This window comes from Aotus nancymaae, unplaced genomic scaffold (assembly GCF_030222135.1).
Source record: "Aotus nancymaae isolate 86718 unplaced genomic scaffold, 86718_ANA_hifiasm-v0.15.2.pri h1tg000007l, whole genome shotgun sequence".
NCBI classification, from domain to species: Eukaryota; Metazoa; Chordata; class Mammalia; order Primates; family Aotidae; genus Aotus; species Aotus nancymaae.
Window position 1 is genome coordinate 7,044,846 of NW_026988418.1, and position 25,561 is coordinate 7,070,406.

Sequence of the window (25,561 nt, forward strand, 5' to 3'; positions counted from 1 at the left end):
TTCCTGGCCGCCGGTGACCCACACCTGGCTCTCCTCCCCAGCGTCTCTTCTGGCTTCTTTGTGTGGAGCAGAGGCCCCGCCCCACCCCGCCTCCAGGCGCACTCACCCGGCCATTCTGGTTCAGCAGGTTCCAGCCTCTCGGTTTCTGCCACTGCACGTCCCGGCAGGAGCTGGAGGGGCACCTTCTCTCTGAGGTTTCTCTCCCCTGGTGTAGTAGGGGCCGAAGTCCTCTTCCTCCTCAGTTCCTCTGTTCCGTCTTTCTTTAAATCTGCACCCCTGGGTGCCAGAAACTGGGTCAGACACTGGGACGGGAAACCAGACAAGCATGGTATCTGCCCTGCCCAGGTTATGTTCTAGGAGGGGAAGCAGCCATTAATCAACCAAAAATGTGCAAAAAGTAATAACCTCACACCTGTACATAATAAACCATGAGTGAAAGTTATAAAAGCTCAGCTGGTAACTAAGAAGCTAGGAGCAGTGCTGTGGGAGGCAAAGGAGTTACGGGGAGTTTCAAACCAGGAACTGAGTTGATGAGTTGGGGGCAGGGGACTGGAGGAGGTTTTCCGAGGCAGTGATATTTAAATGGTGAGCAGAAGGGTAAATGGGAGTTAGAGGGTTTGGTGGAGGTTGGCAGAAGAAGCAGCTTATGCAAAGGCCCTGTGGCTGCAGGGAACACTGCATTGCTTGAGAGGAGCCAAAGCTGGAGCACTGGGGAAAGCAGCTGGATCGGACCCGGTGGCTTTGTCTACGGTAATAGGTGTTGAGTCTTGTTTTGAGAGTGACTTGGGAGGCCTTTGGAGGGTTTTGATGGGGGCGGGGTGTCAAGGGAGTCTGTCAGCTTACTCTGGATGATGAGTAGAGAACAGATGGGAGGCATGATGCAAGCCTGGAGGCAGGGGCTCCTGCGTTAGGCCAGTGGGGTGCCCATCAACGGAAGGTAGTATCTGGACTAGGGTGTGGCAGCGAAGATGGGGAACCCTGAACTGCTCTGTGGAGGGCTTCAAGTCGGCAGGGGGAGAGGGGCAGGAGACACCCTCCAGCGGGGCCTGAGTGGGAGAGTCATGTCTGAGAGGCCAACTTTGCAGACAGCCTGGAGCCTCCTGACTACAGGAGGCACTCGGGAAGGGCAAGGCACGCTGGGGGATTCTGGCCTTTCTGTGGTGTCTCCTTGTCTTTCTGGCCCCCACAGCCTCCCTGAGCTGGCTGCCCGAGCCTTGCCCTAGGCACTCTAAGAGCATAATCAGTCAGTCCCAAGGCCTCCCTCCAGGGAAGGCCGGAGGTGAGCTTGGGAGTTAGAAGCCTGGATCAAACCCTGGCTCCACTCCCACATCACTCTGATTTGTCAGTCATTTCACCCTCTGAGCCTCTATTTCCCCGTCTCTTAAATGGGGATAATAATACCACCTACCTCAGTGGAATTGTTTTAAGACTGATAGTACTTCCCTCAGGGAAGGCCCACCATGTGGAGCAGTTTACAGACATCTCATTCCATGTGTGACAGAATCCTGGGTCACTGTTTTGCAGACAGGAAAACAGAGGCCCAGAGATGATGACAGACTTGCATAATAATTACATAAAACCCCCAGAGCCCCCGGGCCTTGGAATTCTCAAAAGTTCCTTCCATGCTGGTACCTGCAGCTGCCACTCCCTACCCTGCTCCCTTACACCCTCTTCTCCTGGGATACTCTGCCCCATCTTCCATCCCTTCTCTATTTAAACACTGCCTTTCATATCTGTCTTCAAGAAAAAAAGAAACAAAAATTCACAAACCTCCCTCCCCCCTTATCCTTCCCAGCCGCCTGCTGTAAGTCACCTCTACTCTCCTCTCTCCCTCATCACCTCCCAGTCATTCTTTGGCCTTCTTTGGTCTGGCTTTGGCCCCCACCACTCCACTGACCCTGATCTTGACAAGGTCCCCGACAATCTTGTGTGAACTGTTTTGTACCAGGTGTTTTGCAGTCAAACATGCCTGAATTCAGGTCCCAGATGTGTCCCCCACTGGTATGTGACCTTGGACAAGTGACTTGACCCCTCTGAGCCTGTAAACTGGGGATAATAGCAATAAAGGACTAAAGATAAAGAGCCTGGTGCAGAGGGAGTGCTTGGCAAAGGATTGTCATCATTGCACACATTTCTGTGCCAGGGACCAGGCTGGGCCTGGGCTCCTGGGCACCGAACAGGTGGTCTGAAAGGTCATTTCTCACGGTACTACTGGCCTTTTTGGAGCTGTTCATTGGCCTGATTAATAGGAAATGGATCAGCTGTCAGGATTAAAGAGCTATTGCTACAAGATTGTAGCAAGTGGGTCGGGTTTCTCTGGGTTCATGACTCTAGGTGGTGGAATTCTTAGGGATAGAGGGTGCGAGTTATCCCTGGTATGTGTACCAAGATGATGAGGGTGTGGCAGTGCCGTGTCTGAGCCCCCACCTTTCTTTTCCTCCCTCTGCCTCCCTGTGGACACCTTGGGGAAACCGTCAGAAAGCAATAACCAAGTCAGTGGGGGAGGGGTGGGAGGGGCAGATTTACAGGAAAGTGTTCACCTGGGAAGACATCCAGAGATACTTAGGAGCTGGACTGTCTAGGCCTTTGGGACTGCTGCTGGTATGTGGGGGCCAGGAGAGAGGGAGGAGTCACGGTTCCTGGCTGGAGCCCCGGGGTGGATGACGGTGCCATCACCGAGATGGAGAGCAGGGGGAGGGACAGCTCTCAGAGAGAGCTGGAGCTCTTCCCAGCAGCTCTCCAGGATGCCTTTTTCCTGGAGCTTGGAATTGATGGAGGGTGGCCAACAGAAGGGTGCAGTGGTCACAGTGCTCTCTAGCTCCCTCTCTGTTCAGAGGGAGCTAGAGAGGTTTTTGTGTTAAAACAAAACACCTGGGTTGAGATCTGAGCGCTGCCACTTACTTACCAGCTGTGTCATATTGGACAAATCCCTTAACCTCTCTGGGTCTCTAGAAACAGATACAGTTATAGCACAGGCCTCATACGCTTAAAAGAGTTAATAAATGTGAAACTCTCCGAACAGTGCCTGGCACATACAAAGTGCTACATAAAGGTTAGGTGTCATTGTTTTCTTCGTAGGTCTTTCTGCCCCATGACTGCCACCTGCCTCATTGGCCATTCCTGTAGTGACTGTGCTGTGGCATCTCCATCTCTTCCAGGCAAACCTGTCTTCATTAGAGTCCCTGAGGACCAGACTGGGCTGTCAGGAGGGGTAGCCTCCTTCGTGTGCCAAGCCACGGGGGAACCCAAGCCACGCATCACATGGATGAAGAAGGGGAAGAAAGTCAGCTCCCAGCGCTTTGAGGTATGTCCGTAATGGGAAGGGGTAGGCAGGGCTCAGGGTCCGCCCACTCTGAGGTCTGGTCCCCCATTCTCTCCATTCAGTCTCCCTCCCCCTGGGCCTTTGGGTCCTGTGTCCTGAGTAGGCTGTGACCCAATGTCTGTCCTCTGACAGGTAATTGAGTTTGATGATGGGGCAGGGTCAGTGCTGCGGATCCAGCCGTTGCGGGTGCAGCGAGATGAAGCCATCTATGAGTGCACAGCCACGAACAGCCTGGGTGAGATCAACACTAGTGCCAAGCTCTCAGTGCTCGAAGGTACGTGCTAGGGAGACTTGTGGCACAGTGGGCTGCTGGGCTGAGGTATGGGAAGAGCCAGCCAGCCCTGATCCTGCCCTGGACCCATGCGTCTTTGGTGGAAGGGCACTGGCCACCTTGGGGTTGGCGAAAGTCATTAGTAGACAGGGATAGTCATTGGATCTGGTCTGAATTATGTGGCTTATGCTGAGGCCAGCTGTGTGAGGCATGGTGCCTTTGTACTATACTGCTAAGCTGGCTTGTCGCCTGGTTGGGGTCTGGGATCTGACTGGAGGTGTGGAGCTGCAGTTGTGTATCCCTTGTGTTACATGACTGTGGCTGTGGCAGTGGACCTGATTTCCATTTGGAGCCTGGCCGTAGGTGTCAGGTATGTTCCTTGTTGCCCCTGTGAGCTGAGGGCTGGGGCTCTGTCTGTGGATTTTAGTGTCTTCTCTCACTTGGTGGCTTCTCCATTCATTCACAAACACTACCTGGACCACCTTGAAGTCCTCTGAGCACCGAGGAGGAGGGAGCTGTGTCTAAGCCAAGTCTTGAGGACAGGTAGGAGTTGGGGGTGGCAGTTGGCAGCTGGGCAGGTGCCCAGGCCCAGAAACGAGAGAATGGAGCTTTCGGAGAACTTTTGAGTAGTTCAATTTGGGTTTTCTGGAGGGCAGAGGGGGAGCTAGAGAGCACAGGAAGAAGGGGAAAGCAATTCAGCATGAGTCTGAAGAGGTTGGAGGCCAGATTACACAGGATCTGGCTGAGAAATGAACACTCTGCTGGGGACATAGGAAGCCACAAACAGGGCGGGGGTGGCATGATCAGACCCCAGCCACAACGGATTCATCAGTCTGAATCTGTATGTATTTTCTGAGTATAGCATCAATTGTTGCTTTCTTTTTTTTGAGGAGGGGGAGTGGTTGTGGGGACAAAGTCTTGCTCTTATTGCCCAGGCTGGAGTGCAATGGCTCAATCTCGGTTCACTGCAGCCTTCACCTCCCAGGTTCAAGCAGTTCTCCTGCCCCAGCCTCCGAAGTAGCTGGGACTACAGGCGAGTGCCACCACGCCCGGCTAATTTTGTATTTTTTTTTTTTTTTTTTTTTTTTTTTTTTTTTTTTTTTGAGACGGAGTTTCGCTTGTTACCCAGGCTGGAGTGCAATGGCGCGATCTCGGCTCACCGCAACCTCCGCCTCCTGGGTTCAGGCAATTCTCCTGCCTCAGCCTCCTGAGTAGCTGGGATTACAGGCACGCGCCACCATGCCCAGCTATTTTTTTGTATTAGTAGAGACGGGGTTTCACCATGTTGACCAGGATGGTCTCGATCTCTTGACCTCGTGATCCACCCGCCTCGGCCTCCCAAAGTGCTGGGATTACAGGCTTGAGCCACCGCGCCCAGCCTAATTTTGTATTTTTAGTAGAGATGGGGTTTCACCATGTTGGTCAGGCTGGTATCAAACTCCTGACCTCAGGTGATCTGCCTGCCTCTGCCTCCCAAAGTGCTAGGATTACAGGCGTGAGCCATCACGCCTGGCTGATCGTTGCTTTCTTTTAAATGTGATATCAATATCTGTTCCTTTTTGAAAAATGGAAAAGTATAGAATAGCACAGAAAAACATATTAAAATGTCTCATTACCCTACCTCTACTAATAACATTTGGTTATTTTCTTGTGGCCCATTTTCTGTGCATGCATATGTGTGTATGTGAACAGAAATGGGATCACATACTGTTCAATGATTTGTAGACTGACTTTTAAAAAAACCATACGGCTAACATCTACCTTACCATTAAATATTCTTCCGTATCATTATTCGTTTTTATTTTTTTGAGACAGGGTCTGGCACTGTCACCCAGGCTGGAGTGCAATGGCGCAATCTCAGCTCACTGCAACCTCCGCCTTCTGGGTTCAAGCAGTTCTCCTGCCTCGGCCTTCCAAGTAGCTGGGATTACAGGTGCATGCCACTACACCTGGCTAATTTTCATATTTTTAGTAGAAATGGGGTTTCACCATATTGGCCAGACAGGTCTCGAACTTCTGACCTCAGGTGATCCACCCGCTCCGACCTCCCAAAATGTTGGGATTATGGGCGTGAGCCACCACATCGGCCTGTATCATTATTCTTAATGGCTATGGGTAAGCTGTCTCATGGAAGTACCCTAATTTATTCAGCCATTCCCTTATTGTTGGACACGTATGTTTCCAGTTTTTTGCTTTTATAAGTAAAGTGCCATACACGTCTTTGCAGATGGATGTGTTCACCTTCCTGATTATTTCCTTATTCTAGATTCATGGAAGTAGAATTGCTGAGTCAAAGGGCACATGCATTTTTAGGCCTTTCAGTGTTTCTAGAAGATTGTGTCAGTTCATTCTCCTGCCAAGCAGGGCAGAAGAGGGCCTCTTTCCTGCACATCATTTTATCATTTTTAAAAATCTTGTTTTGTTTTCATTTTGTTTGAGACAGAGTCTTGCTCTTGTCGCCAGGCTGGAGTGCAATGGCGTGATCTTGGCTCACTGCAACTTCCACCTCCTGGGTTCAAGCAATTCTCCTGCCTCAGCCTCCTGAGTAGCTGAGACTACAGGAGCGTGCCACCACACCCAGCTAATTTTTGTATTTTTAGTAGAGATGGGGTTTTACCATGTTGGCCAGGATGGTCTCGATCTCTTGACCTCATGATCTGCCCACCTCACTCAACCTTCCAAAGTGCTGGGATTACAGGCGTGAGCCACTGCACCTGGCCAAAAAAAATATTTTTTGCCAAATTAATAGGCAAAAAATGGCATCTCAATTTAATTTGCATTTCTTTGATTACAAGAACAGCTGAACATCTTTCCACATTGGCCATTTTTACTCCGTGGCTTTATCTGTTCATACACGCATCTCCATTCGGTTACCCTTTTGCATCTGTGTCTCGTATGAGTCCATGGGTTCTACAAGCTTAGAGGGGCCGTGGAGGACAGTGGTTAAGACTCTGGACCACTCGCTTCCCATGTGACCTTGGGCCAGTAACTATACCTTTGAGCCTCATTTGCTCCATCTGTAAATGGATGAAATGCCTACCACCCAAGCTGATTTGGAAGGTTGAATGCTATGTATGAAGCACTTCCCAGGAGTGTGAATGGTGGTTGCTGTGGGGCTGGAAGCTGTACATCTTGAGGCCTCACCATGTGAGCTGAAGGTTGTTGGCCTCTGTGCTGCCTGGCATCATCCGGTGGTGCAGTCCCACCGTCTGCTCCCACGGGGGACTTACCTGTGGAACAGGAACCCAGAGAATAGGCCCTGGGCCAGGATCACTGATTGCTGAGTGTTTTCAGGCTCCTCCCTGCCACTCCTGACCTCAGTTTCCCCACTCATGACCTGGGGGCAAGTATTTCAACACTGCCCATCCTCCTGTTGGCATCTGTCCTAGCAGGGAGCCATCTGCCCTGCCCTGGCATTTTGGAAGTGGCAGAAGGACCAGATGCCCCAGAGGGCTTATTTTCGGGCTCTCAGATTGGGGAACAGGGCCTCCTTGTTAGTGTTGAAAGAGAAGTCCTTAAAAAGCGCCTAAGCCCCAAGTCCTGTGTCAGGAGCTCTCTTACCTCTGCCACTGCCCTGGGCAGCCTTATCTTTCAAAGGGTTGAGGAGGATGGAGGTAGTCTTTCAGGCCTGGAGTGAGAAGGACCCACTCAGACTGACAGGAGGGGGCTGGGTGCGGTGGCTCACGCCTGTAATCCCAGCACTTTGGGAGGCTGAGGCAGGCAGATCACTTGAGGTCAGGAGTTTGAGGCTGTCCCGGCCAAGATGGCGAAACCCTGTCTACTAAAAAATACAAAATTAACCTGGCGTGGTGGCACATGCCTGTAATCCCAGCTATTTCGGAGGCTAAGGCAGGAGAATTGCTTGAACCCAGAAGGAGGAGGTTGCAGTGAGCTTAGATTGTGCCACTGCACTCCAGCCTGGGCGACAGAAGACTCCATCTCAAAAAAAAAAGGACTGGCAGGAGGTGTCTCCGTTGGGTTTCTTTACCAGGGACCAGCAGTATGTGTTTGTGCTTCTGGTGTGTGAGATGAGAAGTGTCTGATGAGGCTGGGGAGAATGTGGGGCAAGTACCCAGACTCTGTCCATGCTCTGGGGAAGGGTGTGGAGCTGTGGGTCTGAGTGAGCCCCTCCTGCTTCTGAAACACAGCACCAGGAAGACAAAATGCTGACTTATCCTGTTGGTCTGTGTAACCTTGACCAGCATGGGGCTTGACAGAAAGGCGTGCCAGGGGAGGGCCAGAGGGAGGCAGCCCAGAGGGTGAACACCCGCCCCCTGCCCCGCCCACTCCTCCCCTGGCGGGAGGGGCGCCCTCCCTCCTAGGAGGGTCAAGAAAGCTGGGTGCCTACAGGAACTGGGTGAAAGGATGGCTGGACTGGAGCTCTGGGGTGGGGCCAGCAGGAGCCAGGGCCATTCTTGAGTCCACCACCAGTCTGAGGAGGGCTGGGGAGAGGACGGAGCTGGTTGGGGGCTGAGGAGTAAGAGTCCAGCCCCCCTCTTGAGTTGCACACAGCTCTCCCTGTGAGCTGGGCTCCTTGGAGAGTAACTGAGGGCTGTCTGGGGTGAACTGGCTCAGGTGAAGATCAGTGTTCCCCCAAAAAGGATCCCAGGCCCGCAGTCTGTTCTGTGCCCTCTGCCCTTGCCTCATGTCACAACAGGCCAGACTGCTCTGGCTCCAGCGCCACTCCCACCACAGCCCGTGGGAGTGCCCCCCCCAACAACCGCGTCCTTTGCACCCCGCTTCTGAGCAGGATTGTCATTCCCAGTGTGGCCTCCCTTCGACACCCCCGCCAGGACTGTACGAGGTAGGGGTGCCCAGCACAAGCTGGCCGAGGTGAGCCCGTCCTGGCTGTGATGAGCTTAGGGCCCGCCGCCCAGTGTTCCTGTCTGAGTGGTAATTGAAGCCATTAGCGCGCCAGCCTCTCCCTCGCCGGGTAATGGCAGGAAAAGCTCTTCTCGCTCCGCACTCTTGAGGCGGCGGCTGAATCACTCCCCCTCCAACCCGCCCGCTGCCGCCACTGAGACACGGAATCTGACATTTTCCCTCACCAGGGAGGGGGAGCCATGGGGGAGGGGAGGCAGGCCTGGATTCCTGGCCTTTCCCTACAGGAGGCTGGGGGGCAGTGAAGGTCTTGGAGCTCAGTCTGTAAGTCATGGATTCAGCTGGGGCCGCAGGTTTAAGGCCTGGAAGTACTGGCCGGGAAAGCCCCAGGAGGCCGCCAGACATTCAGTTGTATGGGGAGGGCACTGGTGGCTTTGGGTAGGTTCTGGAAGGGACGAGGAGGTGGGGAGAAGAAAGAGGCTGTGGAGCAGGGATGAGCTGTTTTGGACTTGTCCTGGGGGGCCTGGCTCCAAGGGTTCGGAGTGCAGGTGGCATTGTTTGTCTTGGGCTCATTGATAAGGTGCACTGTGTGTGGTGTGGGTGCCCTGTGTGCCGTGTTTAAGGCAGTGTGTGTGTGAAGTGTGTGGTGTAGTGTATACAGCAGGGGTGCTGCTTTGCAAGCTGTGTGCACAGAACGGGATGTGCAGTAGACTGCACACATGAGTATCAGGCAGTGGGGAAGGGGGCAGTGTGTGCAGGAGGTACTGTGTGCTTTATGGGCTGTGTTGCAGCTGGCAGTGTCTGTATGCACATGTGTGCTTCAGGCAGGGCATTGGGTGTACAGCAGGTGGTGTGTGCATCAGGCAGTGTGTGGGTGTGGTGTGTAAGTAGGTTGTGAATACGTTGTATACAGCAAGGGGTATGCATCAGGCAGTGTGTGGGCAGTAGGCAGTATGTGTGTGCAGTGTGCCCTGCAGCAGGCTACCTGTGTTTGTATCAGTCAGTGTGTTTATGTGCAGCAAGGGTATGCAACAGGTGGTGTGCAGTAGGCTGTGTATTTGTGCAGCAGGCAGTGTGCATGTATGTGTACAGCAGGGTGGTGTGCAGCAGGCAGTGTGTGTGTATCATGCAATGTGTGATGTGTGTTTATGTGCAACATGCAGCAGCTGTTTGTGGGGTGTACAGCAGGTGGTGTTCAGCAGCCTGTGTGTATCAGGCTGTGTGTGTGTGTGTGTGTGTGTGTGTATACAGCAGGTGGTGTGTAGCAGGCAGTGTGTGTTTCAGGCAGTGTGTGGTGTGTGTATGTGTGTTTATGTGCAGTGAATAGTTTGTGGGGTGTGTAGCAGTGGTGTGTAACAGGCTATGTGTGTATGTGCAGCAGGTAGTGTGTTTGTGTGTGTGTACAGCAGGTGGTATGTACCAGGGTGTGTATGTATCAGGCAGTGTGTGCATGCACACACACATTTACACAGCAGGTAGCTTGCAGGGGTATACAGTAGGCAGTGTTTGTGTGGTATGTATGGCAGGTGGTATGCAGCAAGCAGTGTGTGTGTGTGTGTGTGTACATGTGCAGCAGGCAGTGTGTGTATAACAGGTGGTATGCAGTGGGCAGTGTGTGTGTGTGTGTGCGCATGCGTGCGTGTGCGCAGCAGGCTATGTGTGTATGCATCAGGCTGTGTATGTGTGTGTAGCAAGCAGTGTGTGTGTACCTATGCAGCAGGCAGTATATTTGTGTGTATAGCAGGTGGTGTGCAGCAGGCTGTGTATGTAGGTGTACCATGGCAGTATTACGTGGGGTGGGAGTGGACAGCAGGTGGTGTGCGTCTTACAAGCTGCGTGGACAGCAGCAGGAGTGGGCAGCAAGCAGCCCGAGCTGGAGTGTGGTGGGGTCAGTCTGGTACTGGCAGGAGGTCAGAGATGCTGTGTCTGGGCTCATTGTCTCTGGGACCTTGCAGGATCCCTGTTTGGACCTGTTGGTCAGCCAGGAAGCTGGACAGAGTTGGATGTGGCCAGAATGGTCTGGCTGAGCTGTTGTTCTCAGCACCTACGGTGGTCCGTCAGCAGCTCCTCTGTAGCCAGGCCAGGAGATGGGGTGCACCAGATAGGGATCCTGCCCAGACTTGCCTGCTGGAGGTCTTGGGACCCCTTTCCTCTCCCTCCCCTACCCCACCAAGCCCGCAATCCCTTCTGTCTGTTCCCACCTGGCCTCAAGTGTGCCAACCAGCCAGGACCATACCACCTACGCCATGCGGGTCAGGGAATCCAGGTGTCTGGATGGAGTTGGTGTTGCCAGCCTTGGAGCAGGCTCTGGGGAAGGGTTATCAGGCACATGAAGTGTAGTGGCCAGGGTGGGGGCAAGTCAGTGCTGTACTGGGCTTGGACCTCTGGGTTCTGCAGGAGCTCTAACCCTGACTGACTTTGGGACCTGTAGGGTGATGAGGGACCTCTTGCAGTACCCCCTGACCACTCCCCAACACAGTCCCTTTGGAAACAGCCCTAGGGACAGGGGGCCAGTGATCGACATATGACCCTGTCCTGAGGTATCCAGCAGCAGAACTGGTAAGGGAGCTTACATTTGTGAGATGGGTGCATGTTTTCTTAAGGAGTTATCTCTCTCTGCTCTACCTCCTTCCCTTCTCCAAACCTGTGTATTCCTCCCACCCATGGTGGAATGACTTGGCCCAGGCCTGACTTTGATGGCTGGGGAGTCTGGGTAAAGGGTTACTGCAGGCACAAGATGGCTTCCCAAGGGGCAAGATGTGAGCCCTTTCTATTGTCTACATGTGTGTCTGGGTAACAGTCTGCTTTGGCAGAAGCTGGGCCTGTCACTCACCTGATTTGCAACACAGAGGATGTAGAAATGGCCCCAGAACCTGGAACCCAGGCCAGCTTCTACCCCCCTTAGCAGCTGAGGCATGACCTGTATACCCCTGGTCCAGCTGCTGTGGTCCTGTGTGACCTGTCCTTCCACCCCCATGACCGCAGTAGATTTCAGATCCACGCAGACGTGAGGTTCTACAACCAGTTCCTGGAGGTTCTAGGCCCCAGGCATGAGGATGGGAGAGGTATTAATTAAGTAGGCACTGCCAAGAGGGCGTTGAAGGTCAGACCCTGGTTTTCTTGGTACCTGGAGTTTCCTATTTTTATTAGCTGTGATCTGTCTTCAAGTGCCCAAGTGGACTCCCTTCTGAATGGGTGCTGCTGCTGAGTAAGTGGTACTCTTGCCTCTTCTGTTAGCCATGGACACTGGATACTTCCCCAGTACCCAGCCTGGCCCCCTGCCCCTATAGTCATAGGTACTTGTAAGGCCTACTGTGCGTGTGGCCATGCATCCTCTTCTCTTCCCTAGCCTCATGACCACAGTGAATCCAGTGGCTCTGGGAATAGGCTCACCAAGTTGGAGGTTTAAATGCCCAAATGTCCTGCGTGTGCACATTCTCCATCCTTGGTAAGGTGCTCCCTCGCTGCGCTGGTTTGCTAAGGAGAGAGGACCGTTTTTTTTTTTTTTTTTTGAGACGGAGTCTTACTCTGTCACCCAGGCTGGAGTGCAGTGGCCTGATCTCTGCTCACTGCAACTTCCACCTCCTGGGTTCAAGCGATTCTCACTTCTCAGCCTCCCCAGTAGCTGGGATTACAGGCGTGCGCCACCACACGCGGCTAACTTTTTGTATTTTCAGTAGAGATGGGGTTTCACCATGTTGGCCAGGCTGACCTTAAACTCCTGACCTGAAGTGATATACCCACCTCGGCCTCCCAAAGTGCTAGGATCACAGGCATGAGCCACTGCTCCCGATTGAATTTTAATCAGAGGAATGACATGATCAAACTTAAGCCTCAGAAAGGTCCCTACGGGTGCACAGTCGGGGGCGGAAGGAAACCAGTAACAGGTTGTTGCAGTCCAGGCGAGAGTTAGCATTGGTGCACATCTGGGTATGATAGGGGAAGAAAGGGGAACAGTTTACTAGAAGGTTAGAAAGAGCCCAGGCACAGTGGCTCACACCTATAATCCTAGCACTTTGGGAGGCCAAGGTGGGCAGATCACTTGGGGTCAGCAGTTCGATTGAGACCAGCCTGGCCAACATGGTGAAACCTTGTCTCTACTACAAATAAAAAATTAGCTGGACGTGGTGGCATGCACCTGTAATTCCAGCTACTCGGGAGGCTGAGCATGAGAATTGCTTGAACCTGGGAGGCAGAGGTTGCAGGGAGATGATGGCGCCACCACACTCCAGCCTGGGCGACAAAACGAGATTCCATCTCCAGAAAAAAAAAAAGGTTAGAAAGAGTAGAGGCCTGCCTGGCTACCTGTAGGACTGGGGAGGTGCAAGGCTCCAGGTTCCTGACCTTGGGGCTGGGTAGGTGGGGGTGCCATTTCTAAGATTCACGTACTGGAGGAGGACCAGGTTTGAGGAGGCGAGTTGGTGAGTCCCGTTAGAAATCTGTTGAGCCCCGTGTGCACAGGCATCCAGGGGAGATGTCAAAGAGGCCTCGTACACATTTGCCTGGCACTCTGGGGGACATCTGGAATTGGCATCTTGCAGGCTGAGAAATAGCAAATCTCAGGGATCCAGAGCCAGGACAGGAGTCCCAGGAACCGACTCTTCATGTTGGTAGGAGGTTCCTGAGAGACTGGAGGGAAACCAGGAGAGTGTGTGAGGCCAAGAAGGTCAAGAGAAAAGAGTGCAAAGGAGGAGTGGTCAGCAGGGTAGGGTGCTGCTGAGAGACCTGGCATGTGTCCTTAACAGTTAGTTTCGTGGAGCCATCATTGGCCTTGGTGTCAGGAGGCAGCAGGGTGCAGCTGGGCCGCAGGGCTGAGCAGTGAGAAGGGAGGTTCTCGGTGTCTAGAGTGACTGAAGCAGGGGGCCGAACCTAGGGAGTGAATGGATGACAGGAGTCTCCCTGGAGTAGGACTGAGCTGGGAGAGCCACTGAAGGAGAGTCCAGTGTGGGCCTGAGTCCGGAAGTGCAGCGTGGGGCGGGTGTGTGTGCAAGGTATGGCCCCTGGGTTCATGTGGTGGGGAGGCCTCACCCACCAGGTTGAGTAAGGCAATGTGGGGTGCCAGGGAAACCCGAGGAAGAAGGGGGGGATGACTGGGAGCGGGAGGCTGCGCCTGCCAACGGGCCCCAAACAGCTCAGATTGAAAAACAAAACAGGCTTTTAAGATGCCAGGTTTGATGAAATCTGAGTGCTGGAAGAGGTGGGAGTTTGCTCTTGGAAAAACAGCTGAAAATCGAGACTGAAAGCTGCGAAGGGAGATGGGCCCAAGGCTCCCCAGGCCCCCCTTATTGCCTGGAAGCCTGGGGGTGGGGCTGGGCTCTCTGAGAGTATGGGAGTGTGTGGATCTGGCAGCCTTTGACTTTTGGGGGGCATCTGGCCCTGGCCCTGCTGAGGATGGAACTGCTGGAGGTGGCCTTGGCTTCTGTGGAGAGGCTGAAGGGCAGGGGGATCCAGCAGCCCTGCCCCCTACGAGGTTCCTGCATGTGTCTTGTCCCTGCATGTGTCTCCTGGCGCATGTGTCTCAGCATAGGTGTGTCTGGCTCTGCATGTCTCCACATGTGTGTTTGCGTGTCTCTGCATGCACCGCCTCTGGATCTGCTTGCATGTGTCTGTTTCCACAGGTGCTTGTCACTGCAGGTGCCCCTCCATATGCACATGTAGGTTTCTATTTTTACACCTGTCTCTCTCTCCATGTTTATTTCTGTGGGTTCCTGGCTGTGCATGTTTCTACGGTGTCTGTGTGTTGAGATGCAGGGTGAGGCCAGGCCTAACACTCACGCTTAGGGGAGGCAGTCAGGCTCACAGACGGTGCCACCCCAGGGAGCCTGTGTCTGTGTGTGCGGGTGCGTGCCTGCGTTTGCACAGAGACGCCACGAAGCTGGGTAAACACGGGTGAGAAGGTCATACTGACAGACGGTGCTGCCTGCCCCGGGACCCTGCAAGGCGTCTCCATCTGTCAGCTTCCCTGGTTCAGCCCCCTCCCTCTGGCCCAGAGACTCCCCCTCAGGCGTCCAAGGCTGAGCTGGACAAAGAGACCTATGTGTACTTTGTAGGGGGCCTCAGCAGCCTCCACCCCCATCCTAGGCTCATCTGTCAGGACCCCAACACATGTCCTAGCTCTCACCAGACTCGCCTTGCTACTGTTGTCCCACCACTCTCCCTACAGCCTTTACAAAGGCAGTTTCCACCCCCCTCCCTGGAAAGCTTCTGCCTCCCATGCTCATGTGTTTCCTGTTCTTGAATCTCCCTCCTCCAGGAAGCCACCAAGATGGCAAGTGAGCTGTGGAGTCTAACTGATCAGCTCTAACACTGCTGTGGGAGGTTAACCCAGCTCCCACCTGCCTCTGAACCTTAGATTCCCACCACCCTTCCACCCTCCCCTGTCCCCGCCCCCGCCCCCGTTGTCATCATCTTCTGCCCATGGAGCAACTGAACCTGTCCACGGAAGGGGACAGGTCTCCTTGCTGCAGTGGCTAAAGGCCAGTTAGGTGCAGGAGGCATTCGCGCACATGTGCGCAGTCCCCACCTTGCACACAGATCTGCGCGAGCCGGAGAGAACCCAGGGAATGTGTGTGCACGCTGCTGTGCCTGCAGGTAGAATCCGCAAACAGTGTGGATACTCGGGCCCCTAGTTACCTCTGAAGGCCCCGTGGGCTTCTCTTTTCGTCCAGGGGATCAGGTGATGGCCCTGAGACGCATAGTGCGGACGCCCCCAGCGCTGAGGTTGCGGAGGCAGATGGCCCCTCCCTGCACTGTGCGGGGCGTTGGTGGGGGGGTCACCCAGTTGCGGGTGGAGGGGAGGGCCGCGTCGGGGAAGTGGGAAAGCCTAGTAGGAGGATTCCCCGGAGTTTGGGAGCCCTTGCCTGGGAAGGAGTGCGGAGGCTCCACCCAGGCGGGGGCGGGAAGGGCAGCGCCCGGGCGGACAGCGGATGCGCGCGCCTGCCTGCACGTACTCGGGCACACGCAGCTCTTCTGCCGTGGCTCCCGCCGCTCCGCCGTCGCCATGGCTACCGGCTGGCCTGGAGCGGGGAGGGGACTTTCCTCCCCTTCGGCGCCAACAGGATGTGATTTGAGGGGACTCGGCGTGACTGGTGCATCCCGGGGTTGGAACGTGGGTGCGTGACTGCGAGTGTCCACATGTGGGGGACCCGAGGGTTCACTTTGCGGTAAACGCAAACGCCGCGGTGTATGTGCGGGGCTCTGCAGTGGAGCCTGAGCCCCGCCGGCTAAGGGCGTGGCGTGGGGGAGGGCTGCTGGCCCTCGCTCTGTGGGGAGGAGGGGTGTCCACGCCTAGAGCGATGAGGCTGGGGGCCTACCACCCGATCTCTTCCCAGCTCCACCTGTGATGTAGCTATGTGACCTTGGGCAGATGTCTAGATGTCTAGATTTCTCTAAGCCCGTGGTTGCTCATGTACCTCATGAGGCTTTGGTAAAGATGTAAAGCATTTTAACGTAGTACCTGGAACCTAGTAAATGCTCCATAAATCTTACTGTCCCTCATACCTGGGTCTCAGTTTTCCCAGTTGTTCATGGGTTTGGAGTGATCATGTGACATCAGCTGAGGAGTTGCCCAGGTCCTCAGCCTGAGTGTTCAGGCCTTGGCGGACCCAGCTCCTGCAGGTGCCTGTGGGGGAAGCTGGTCAGTGTGCCAGTCTGGCTGATAGGTCAGACACCAGGATGCCCAGTGCTCCACCGGGCCAGGCGCGTGGTGGGTGTCAGGAAAGGGCTGCTGTTCTTGGCTGTGCTTGAATGTTCCGAGGTGCCTGGGCGGGAGAGAAGGAAGAGGTAGCAGCAGGTTGCTCCTGAGGGGCTGGAGCCCTCCTGTGAGACCCACTTCCCTCCCTGGGTGGCAGAGTGGCAGCCTTCTGAGTGCTGCCTAGAAGCCTAGTTGGCACAGGGGACTGGCTTTTGGGTCCTGCTGTTTTATGGACGGCTCTTTACACACGCTGGTTTTAGGCTCTGGCGGCGGTGCCTGAGGGATGATCTGAGCCAAGGACAGAGCCACTGAGGGTGTGATAATTGAGGGAGGAAAATTAATTGTCCTTAATTTGGCGTAAATCCCAAAGACCTTCCCCGTGTAAGGAATTCAGAGTAGATTCCAAGACATGCTGCTGCACACATTTGTACTTCCTTTCCCTTCCCTATCTGCGGGTGGAGGTGGAGGCCACTTGACTCCTGGAGCCTGACTCTAGCAGGCTGTGGCCATGTCCTCCTCATGAGCTGAGCAGGTAGGAATGAGGTCTTAGAAGAACTAGACTGGTGCCCTGTAGGTCAGGATGGCCCTAGCAGCCCTGAGTGTCCCCAGCTCTTGGGGAGATGAGTCCTGCACTTCATGGAAGCAAGCAGCAGCTGGGCCAAAGGAGGCTGCTCCACTGCCTGGTACATCCCAGTCCTCTTCATTTCCGAGCTCCTTCCCTTGTCTTACCACTGTTTAACATTTTACTTTTAAAAATCAAAGCTGAAAGGGCACTATGGGATCATATTTACAGTCAAGGAGACACTGGGTTTATATCCAGAATTTCTAGGGCTACAGGTGGGGAAACACACAGCCATCTCCCAGGAAAGGCTGGGGTGGCAAGGCCGTGCTGGGAGTCCTACTGCTTGCTAGCCTGAGACCCCTGCTCCTGATGGGCCACAGTCCTTTTGGGATGCCCCTGGCAGCTGGAGCCTTGGGGAGCACCCCCTGGGGTCTGGCAGCAGATAGGTAACTTGCTCCCGCCTATTGGTGTTCCTCCAACTCCCTCTTCACCTGCCTAGCAGTCGCTCTCTCTAGGTCTCCAAGATGCTCCAGGGAGGGCTAGTTTCTGCCAGCCTTTAAATTATTCACATCTGAGGCTGCCATGTGCCTTTTTTCTGGCATAGAAGCCTGACTTCCCTTGGCACATGTTCTCACACACCCATCTTATACTGGGCTTGTGGAAGGGAGGTACAGAATGTTGCTGGTCTCCCCCACCATGAGCCCAGCTCTCCCTACCGAGGAGACAAAAGACACATTTTCCCCTTGCCCCACATTCGTTGTGCCTGGCGTCCACACTGAGAGAGAGGCTCTGCTGAGGCCTTGAAAAGGCTTGGTGGTTTGGTCCTATTGGGAAGGGCCTGCCACCAGCCTATGATGGAAAAGGGAGCTCCCAGCTCTAGTCTCAGTATCTGTCTGCCCCTTACTAGTTACACCAGCTAATATTCACTGGGTGTGAATTCCGCATCAGATGCTCCACAACACCTTGCATGCATGATCAGATAGAATCCTCACAATTGCCTTGCGAGGTGGGCCCTTGAACCCCGTGTACAGATAGAAGCAGAAACACAGAATGAGTAACATGCCAGGCGCTAAAGCTAGTTCATGGTGAAGGTGGGAGTCCCATTTGGTCTATACCAGTCCCGAGCCTACCATAGCTTTTCATGCTTCCAAGGGGTGGGGAGTGGATAGCCTTGCCTCACAGCCCTTCAGGGCAGATATGGGAGCCCATGTGCAGTGGGAATGGGTTTGCTGCTGACATCTGTTCCTGCGACTCCATGGCAGTGACTCCTCTATGAGCCGCCAGCCCCTGGCAAGCTGGGAGAAGGCAGCCAGGAAGGAGTTTTGTCTCCCACTACCAACTTTTGATGTCTTTAGAGCTTTTTAATCTTCTTTGCCGCTGCATGCTCAGACATTGTCCCCAGCCCTGACCATGACTCCCAGGGTCAGTACTGAGTGAGGGAGAAAGGTCAAGGTCAAGTTTGCAGTAGAAAATAGGTCAAGGTCAGGATCAGAGTTAGAAGGGGACCATTGGTAGGGCTGGGGGTTCCCAGAGTCAGGGCTAGAGATCAGGCAGTGCCATGGTCAGCTCTGCCATGTGACAGAGCTGAAGGCTGGATGGAGGGAACACTGTGTGTGTGGACAGGGGAGAGGTGGCTGGACAGCACAGGGACCCTCAGGCCGAGCTGTGGCTGTTGGATGCTACGTGAGCTCCCCGCTAGCCCTCCCACCCACTGCAGCCCAGCATCCATACAGGGCTTTCTGCTGTGACCAGCAGAGCATCGATTCTCGTTCTTCTCAGGGCCTGGAGAGATGAAGTGCTGACGCCTTCAGTCTGAGGCGTTGCTTCTCAGACCTGGAAACTCCCTGACATGGCAGGGATGGGCCCCACTGCAGCCTCTGTCCTGCCAAAGAGGCTCAGGACCCTGGTTCCTCACATCGGGGTAGGCTTCATGCTTAGAAGTCAGGGCTGGGGGAGGGGAGTCTTGAGGGCCCTGGCAAACCTGGAGCTGGGGAAATTACCCCCAGAAGGGTTCTCGGGGGCAGGCAGAGCCAGCCCTAATACACACATTGCTCTTTGTCTGCAGAGGAACAGCTGCCCCCTGGGTTCCCTTCCATCGACATGGGCCCACAGCTGAAGGTGGTGGAGAAGGCACGCACAGCCACCATGCTATGCGCCGCAGGCGGAAATCCAGACCCTGAGATTTCTTGGTTCAAAGACTTCCTTCCTGTAGACCCTGCCACGAGCAACGGCCGCATCAAGCAGCTGCGTTCAGGTGAGCAGAGGGCAGGGGTCAAGGGGCCATGTAGACCTCAGGACAGGCATGTTGCCAAATCCCAGCATAGCCTACCCTCTTGGACCTGTGACCCTCCAAGGCTGACCAGAGGACACCTGGTGGGGTGGGCTGGATCTTACTGCAGGTGTACCTGGCCCAGGGAAGAGAGCTCGTGGTTGGCTGTGCCTCTTTACCTTCTTCGGATTATCAGACTCCAGACTTTGGGCCAGTTTGCCCCTCTTAGCACATGTGACGTGCCAATGTGGTGGACTCTTTGAGGGTGCTCTGTGGATGTCCATCTTTCTCCTTCCCTGTAGCCTGGCCTGAGACAGGGCCTGGATGATGCTTCTCCTTGCTTCCTCAGACAGCAGGGCTTAGATGGGAAAAGAGGCCAGAGATGCCTGATTCTTTAGGCTTCAAAAGGCTGGACCTCAGGTGCCTGGAGCCAAGGGGACTTGCTGTTGTCCCTCAACAACCAGAGCCACCTGTCTCCTCTGGATGTCTCCGTCGAGCCAGCTCGGAGCCCTGGAAGCAAGAATGCCATTGTGCAGGAGGGAGGTGTCGCCCCATTGATTGATCTGCCTGTGAGGCTCCCGCCAGGATAATTGATTCAGTTTTTTGTGGGAACAGAGCAGGCGGGAAAAGAGGTTCAGAATCAGCTTGGCTGCATTCTGCCTCTGCTGCCAGCACAGCCTGGACCAATAGTCTTTACTTCAGAAGCCCTCCTGCTAGCTATGGGATGGTGGGCCTCTGGCAGGATGGCCAGAGCCAGCCAGAGCTCCTGCTGCCTGTCAGCTGTGATGTCAACACTGAAAAGCAGGACATGACTCCTGCCCCTTTCAAAGCCCTGCAGGCTTCAGAGGTGCCCTGCCACTCCCTGAGATGCCAGCCCCTCCCCATCAATTCCCACCAGGCACACAGCCCCTTGGTGCCCAGCAGGAGGAGGGAGAGACAAGCTGCCCAACAGGGCAAGATTCTGGCCCCAGCTACGGCCGCCTGAGACAGCCCACGAAGTGTTAGCTCATTTAATTTAATTAAAACTCAACAAGATGGAGGCAGCTGTAGTGCAGTTAATTAAAACAACCATAATCAAGGCAGCAAACGGCCGGCTGTGTTTGTGGCCGCTGCCCAGCGCTGCCCAGTGGCTGGCACGGTTCGGCTCCTCTGCGTTTCCTCACAGTTCCCCCAGGCAGGGTCCCAGGCAGCCAGACGCTCCTCCCTGCAGTCCTGGGCCCCTCCCTGGAAACACACGGACTTGTCTGGCAGCAGCTCTGGGAAGACTCACTCACACGTTGGTTCGTGTAGTATTTATGCAGGGCTTGAGGTGCCTGGCCCTGGGCCTCCCCTTTCTTGACTGTCAGTCCACTGGATGCCCCTCAGGCCCCATCTTCCTCATCCTCTCGGCAGCAGCATTCCTCTCTCCTTCCCAACCACTCTCCCATTTTTCCCTAGCCTTCCAGGACTCTGTCTCTTGGGACTTCCCTCTTCCTAGTGCCCCTTCCCTATAGCAGCATCTTCCTTCCCTTCCTTCAACCAAGGAGCCTGGGAGCCCCGCCCTTGCCCCATGGACACAGCCTTGCCCTGGATGATTTCACCCCTCTTAAAGTTCCCGCTGCCATCTCCTCACCTGCAGCTCTACCTTCAGTCTTTCCAGCCCAAACCTCTTGCCTGAGCTCTAGATCCAAAAATTGATCTGCCTTCTGATTGTCACCCTGACCAGTGATGTCCAAGTGATGAGTGATGACCTTCCCAGACAGCCATACCCTCTTTCTGTAAGTGGCAGCCCCCAACCTAAGGAACGTGGTTCTCAAGTTGGTTTGATTTGAGAGCTCTGAAATTTATCACCCTTGTGGCTCTCAAATTGGTCCCCTGTCACCTCCTGCTGTGTCAGTCCTATCCCAGGCACCAGACACTGTTTTCCCTGCCTCCAGACCCTCCCGAGAAGCCATCGCCCTGCAGGCCAGGTTTGCTGCTCACATCCTGCCCATGCTCTGACCACCTCAGTGGTGTCTCCTTGCTTTCCTGATCAAGTACACGCCCCCATGTCTCATCGGGTCCTGGCTACACCACTTACCCGCTCTCTGGCCTTGGCGGTTTAACTTTTTTATGTGTCAGTTTTCTCATGTTTGAAAAGGAGTTACAGTAAGCAGTGAGTGAGATGATGGCAGTCAAAGCTTGAGTTGGTGGCCTGGCCTCTGGTAAGGGCGTCATGGAGCTCTTTCTACTTTCTATGCCCCCGACCCTCCTAACACCGAGCCATGCTGGCCTGTCCTTGGTCCTTGACCACCTCGGGCCCTCTGCTCACCTTCTGGCTGCTCCACTTGAAAGCCTCCACCCTGCCCAGCCTCTGGCTGCTTCCTCAGGCCTCACCTTGCTTTACATTGTCACCATCTGGGTCCGGTTTTGTTCAGCTGGGCCTTGCAGGGAGGGCCTGGGTCTGACTCCACTTGGTGAGGTCAGCTGTAGGACAGATCTTCTGAGCTCTTGAGTGAATTTATGAACTTGACCTTTGGCCCTTGTCCCTGTAGAGTAGTATCTGCTCTAGTGCTCCTGCTTTCCAGGTCCAAGGAAGACTTCCTTATTTGACTTTTCCTGCCACCTGGAAATTGTGACCTAAGGGTCGTGGGCCCAGGGTCAGGCTCCTGGGATGGAGCCAGATGGCACCTAATCAACAATCCCACCTCTGCAGTAACAACTGGGCTGTCTCCCCTCCCTGCCTGACCTGGCCTGGGACCCGTGGCCTCAGTTGCTGCTGTCTTTATCCCATTATCATTTAGAAGGGTGCTGAGGCTATTCCATGCACATGGCCCTTCATGGAGTGGACTCAAGCCCCTGAGCACTCAGCTGTTTCCAGGGACCTTCACGGGTTTACGCATCACCGACAGTTTACAACAGAGCTTTCCCCCTTTTTGTTGCAGCTGATTCTCTTGCAACCCTGTGAAGTAGGACAGGCTGTGATTACCATGCCTCCTTCACAGCTGAGTTAAGGGAGTCACTTGGGGTCACACAGCGAGACTCGGCCTAGGAGCTCCCCTGGGAGATCACCGCAGGACCTAGTATCACACATAGCAAACCTGGGGGCCTGAGGAGCAACTGACCCTGCTGGGCTTCAAAGCTGCACATTCCAAGTTTCTCCAGACCCCAGGCCCCTGCTGACCAGTACCCAGAAGTCTTCCACCATCTGTGACCTGAGCCACAGCATATCTAACCAGGCATGCTCCCCCCACCCCAAAGCAGGAGCTGGACAGGAGGTAGCTGGCAGCATGCACTGCCCAGATGTGAGCTCTGCTCAGCAGGCCTTTTCTTCTCTGTAGTGATGTGACCTGCTGCCAAAACCGCCTCCTGGAGAATTTGAACTTCAGATCAGGGTAGGCCCAGGAGGAACAGGAACAAGCTTGGAGAGTAGAAATGGAGTCATGAGCAGGGGGCTCAGAGCTCCTGCTGGGTCCTGAGAGGAGTTGTTGGCCTCAGGCTATGGCCAGGCAGGACAGGGCCTGAGGAGATTCCCGTACTCCTGCTGTGGCCTGAGCGTGTGAGCCACCATCCGTTGTAGAGGACAGCCTAACTCACTGAGTCCATGTGCTCATCCAAAGAGCAGCCTCCTCCCCACCCCCAGCACCCTGAGGCGAAACCTGCGGGTCTTAAGAAGAGATGCAGCATCCGACTGCCGGAGGAGGCCCGTGGGTAGGATGCAGAGGGCTTGCAGCCCATCACCCTGCTGGCTGGCCCCAGCTCTGGCTGGAAGAGCCTGTCCCTACCCTACCTTGCTCCACCATCTGCTGGGCCTGCCAGGAGGGCGCACTGCCAGTGCATGCTCATAGTTTCCCTTTGGCCCAGAGCACCCTGGCACCTCTTGGGCATGAGCACACCCCTAGGGATGCTGACTCCTGGGCCCCATCAGTCCCCCACACCCATCTTGTGAAATCTAAAAGGCAGATTATCTGTTTGGTGGGGAAATTACTGTTAGGTTTTTTCAGAACAGGTTAGGTTCTGGAAGAGCTGAGGTCAGGAGCAAGGGGTGCTAGTCCTGGACCACGTCCACTGCCCCTACCCACCACCGAGCCCTGGCCTGGATAATGGGAGATCAGCATTGTCAACTTTTTGGTCTCAGGGCCTCTACTTGTAAATATCAGAGAACCTCAAAGAGCTTTTGTTTGTGTGGGTTATTTTTATTGATATTTACCATATTAGATATTAAGACTGAAATTATTTTAAAATATTTATTAATCCATTTTAAAATAATTTTAAAACCCATTATATATTAGCACAAATAACATTTTTTAATGAAAAATAATTATATTTTCTGAAACAAAAAAATTTACCAAGGACATTGTTTTACCCTTATTACAAATCTCTTCAATTTGGGGCTTTATAGAAGGCAGCTGGATTTTCCTAGCTACTTCTGCATTTGGCCAATTGTGATAGCACATGTCACATAGCCTCTGAAAAACTCTATGTTCATGAGAGAAAGAGAGTGCATAAAGCAAATAATTTCTGAATATTATAAAAATAGTTTTGACCTTGTGGACCTCCTGGAAAGGTCTCAGGAGGTCCTGGGACCACACTTGGAGAATCACTGTGCAGATTCTTCTCACATAACCCTCATTCCCAGGTCCCAGCCTATGCCCTGTCCCCTGCCTCTGCATCTGCAGGACTGGCAGCCTCATCTTGTGGGCAGGCTATGAGTTAGATGGACCTGGTCAGGTCCTTCCACTTCACGTACAGGCTGGTATGACCTTGGACTTTGGGCAGTTCCCTGAATATCTCTCAGCCTCTGTTTTCTCATTTGAACTTAAAGATGAAGAATTCCTCCAGGTGCTGTTGTCAAGTCCCATGAGACAGGGATTGGTGGTGGTTTTTCTGCACACTTCCCAATCCCTGGACGTGGGCAGGAAGAGGGCAGTGGGGCAGGGTAGATAGAGCTGGACCTGGGCCCGCCTATGGGCTGCTTACTCCTCTGGGGGAGGCATTGGTTGCACAGCGGGGCTTGAGCCTCGGTTAAGGTACCTGTTGGGGGTGAAACCTGCCCAGACCCCGTAATAGGCCTGGATGTGGAGGGTGAGCATCTGACCTTCTGGGTTGCCAACCCTCAGGATTATAAGGTGCTGAACAGGCAAAGGGTGGGCACTGGTCTCTGCCTCTTGCCAGCCAGGCCAAAGTGGAGAAGCTCAGTAGTTCCCCAGTTTTTAGCAGGATTAAGTGAGCGTTCTACGGAGTCCACCCCTGAGCTGTGAGTTTGCCGCCCTACTGCCTGTTCTGCTGGGCTGGCTGCGTGTTGTGGGAGGCCCAGTGTACTAGTAGCCCATAGCAAGCCCTCCCTTCAGCCTCTGTCCTGTCTGCCTTAACACCAGGCTCTGTTTTGGTAAGTGCTTTGTTTTGGAATCTTACCCACTAGTGGGATTTGGGTGGCCCTGTGGGGTGGGGTTGCTACCGCTTTTCTTTACCTTCCCCCTCTATTGGCCCCCAGCCAGTGGGGTCTGAAGGAGTCCTGACTCACCTCCCTGATTCCCATCAGCCCCAGCACCACTGAGCCCCCTCCTCATCCTCAGAGCAGAGCCAGTGACCTGAGACACAGCTTCACCCACACTCAGCCTGGCTCTGCCTGGCGCTTGCTCACACATCATCCGCGTTGGCCTAACTCAGGCCTCAATTTCTCCATGTATTTAAGGCCCTTTCTTATGTTTTATTTTACCTGATTTGGCTTTGTGTGGCTTTCCTTCCTTTTGTACTAATGCTTCTCTCTGATCTTATTTGCATTCAAATTACCTCGCCAGGTGGTTCACCAATCAGAGGTAAGAATGCTGTCCGTGCCTCTCGCCACACCACGCCTTGCCACTGCCGTCACCTCCACTCCATCCCGTTCAGTCTGTCACCTCCCCATCCCCATCCCAACCTCTTCAGCCTCCTCATCTCCAGCTCCAGCCCCCCAACACCACCAGCCACCACACACATCCACTCTCAGTCATTCCCTCCTGTGGACTCATCCATTGCCAAGTCTGAATTGTGGAGATACTCGCCGAGCCCCGCCCTGGATGGCAAGCCCTGCTGCCCAGGCCTTCCAGGCCATCCCCACAGAAGGGACCCCATCAGCTCCCACCTTGAAGCTTAGCCTGCCCCCAGGCTTCTGTAGATAGAAAAGCTTCCCATGAGGTTAGGCAAGACCAAGCCTGCCTTTTCTCTTGAGTCTCCTCTTTTGAGGGGACCTCAATTACTACGACTTTCCCTTTAGTATTCTGGCTCTGTACTGTAGTAGAATGAGGACCATCCCTTCAGCCCGGCAAGGATTAGGGGGAACATTCACTTAAGACTTCTGTATAGGTGCTGGGATGACAACAGGGAGGTAAACAGGCTCATGTGTAACTCCGTCACCTGACCTCTCCGCTCAGACTTCCCGCTGGGCTGCCTCCACACAGCAGGGCCCTGCAACCTACAAGTTAAAGCACAGATTTTGGACTCAGGAAGATCCGGGTTCAAGTCTGACTTACCACCTTTATCATCTTCAGAAACTCAGTTCATCTCTCAGAAGTGTGTTTCCTCTTTAAGTTGGGGCACGGCCACCTGCTGCACAGGGTCATGAGAATTAGAGCGAAGGAGGATGTATAGTGTCTGGCACAGAGCAGACACCTGCAAAATGGTGA

The 25,561-nt window shown here is 54.3% G+C and overlaps 1 protein-coding gene across 16 annotated transcripts in view; it reads left to right on the forward strand.

Annotated features, from left to right (window-relative positions):
• The window catches only part of PTPRF (protein tyrosine phosphatase receptor type F), a 96,514-nt gene that overhangs the window by 24,829 nt on the left and 46,124 nt on the right, over positions 1–25,561 (forward strand). For 9 of the 16 annotated variants that reach the window (XM_064372267.1, XM_021673344.2, XM_064372269.1 and 6 more), the window contains exons 4-7: positions 3,159–3,304; positions 3,455–3,596; positions 18,735–18,923; positions 24,698–24,715. In XM_064372267.1, coding sequence (XP_064228337.1) covers positions 3,159–3,304; positions 3,455–3,596; positions 18,735–18,923; positions 24,698–24,715 — 495 coding nt within the window. The remainder of the gene's footprint in view (positions 1–3,158; positions 3,305–3,454; positions 3,597–18,734; positions 18,924–24,697; positions 24,716–25,561) is intronic. The other 7 variants (XM_021673350.2, XM_021673351.2, XM_021673358.2 and 4 more) reach the window with 1 other exon arrangement.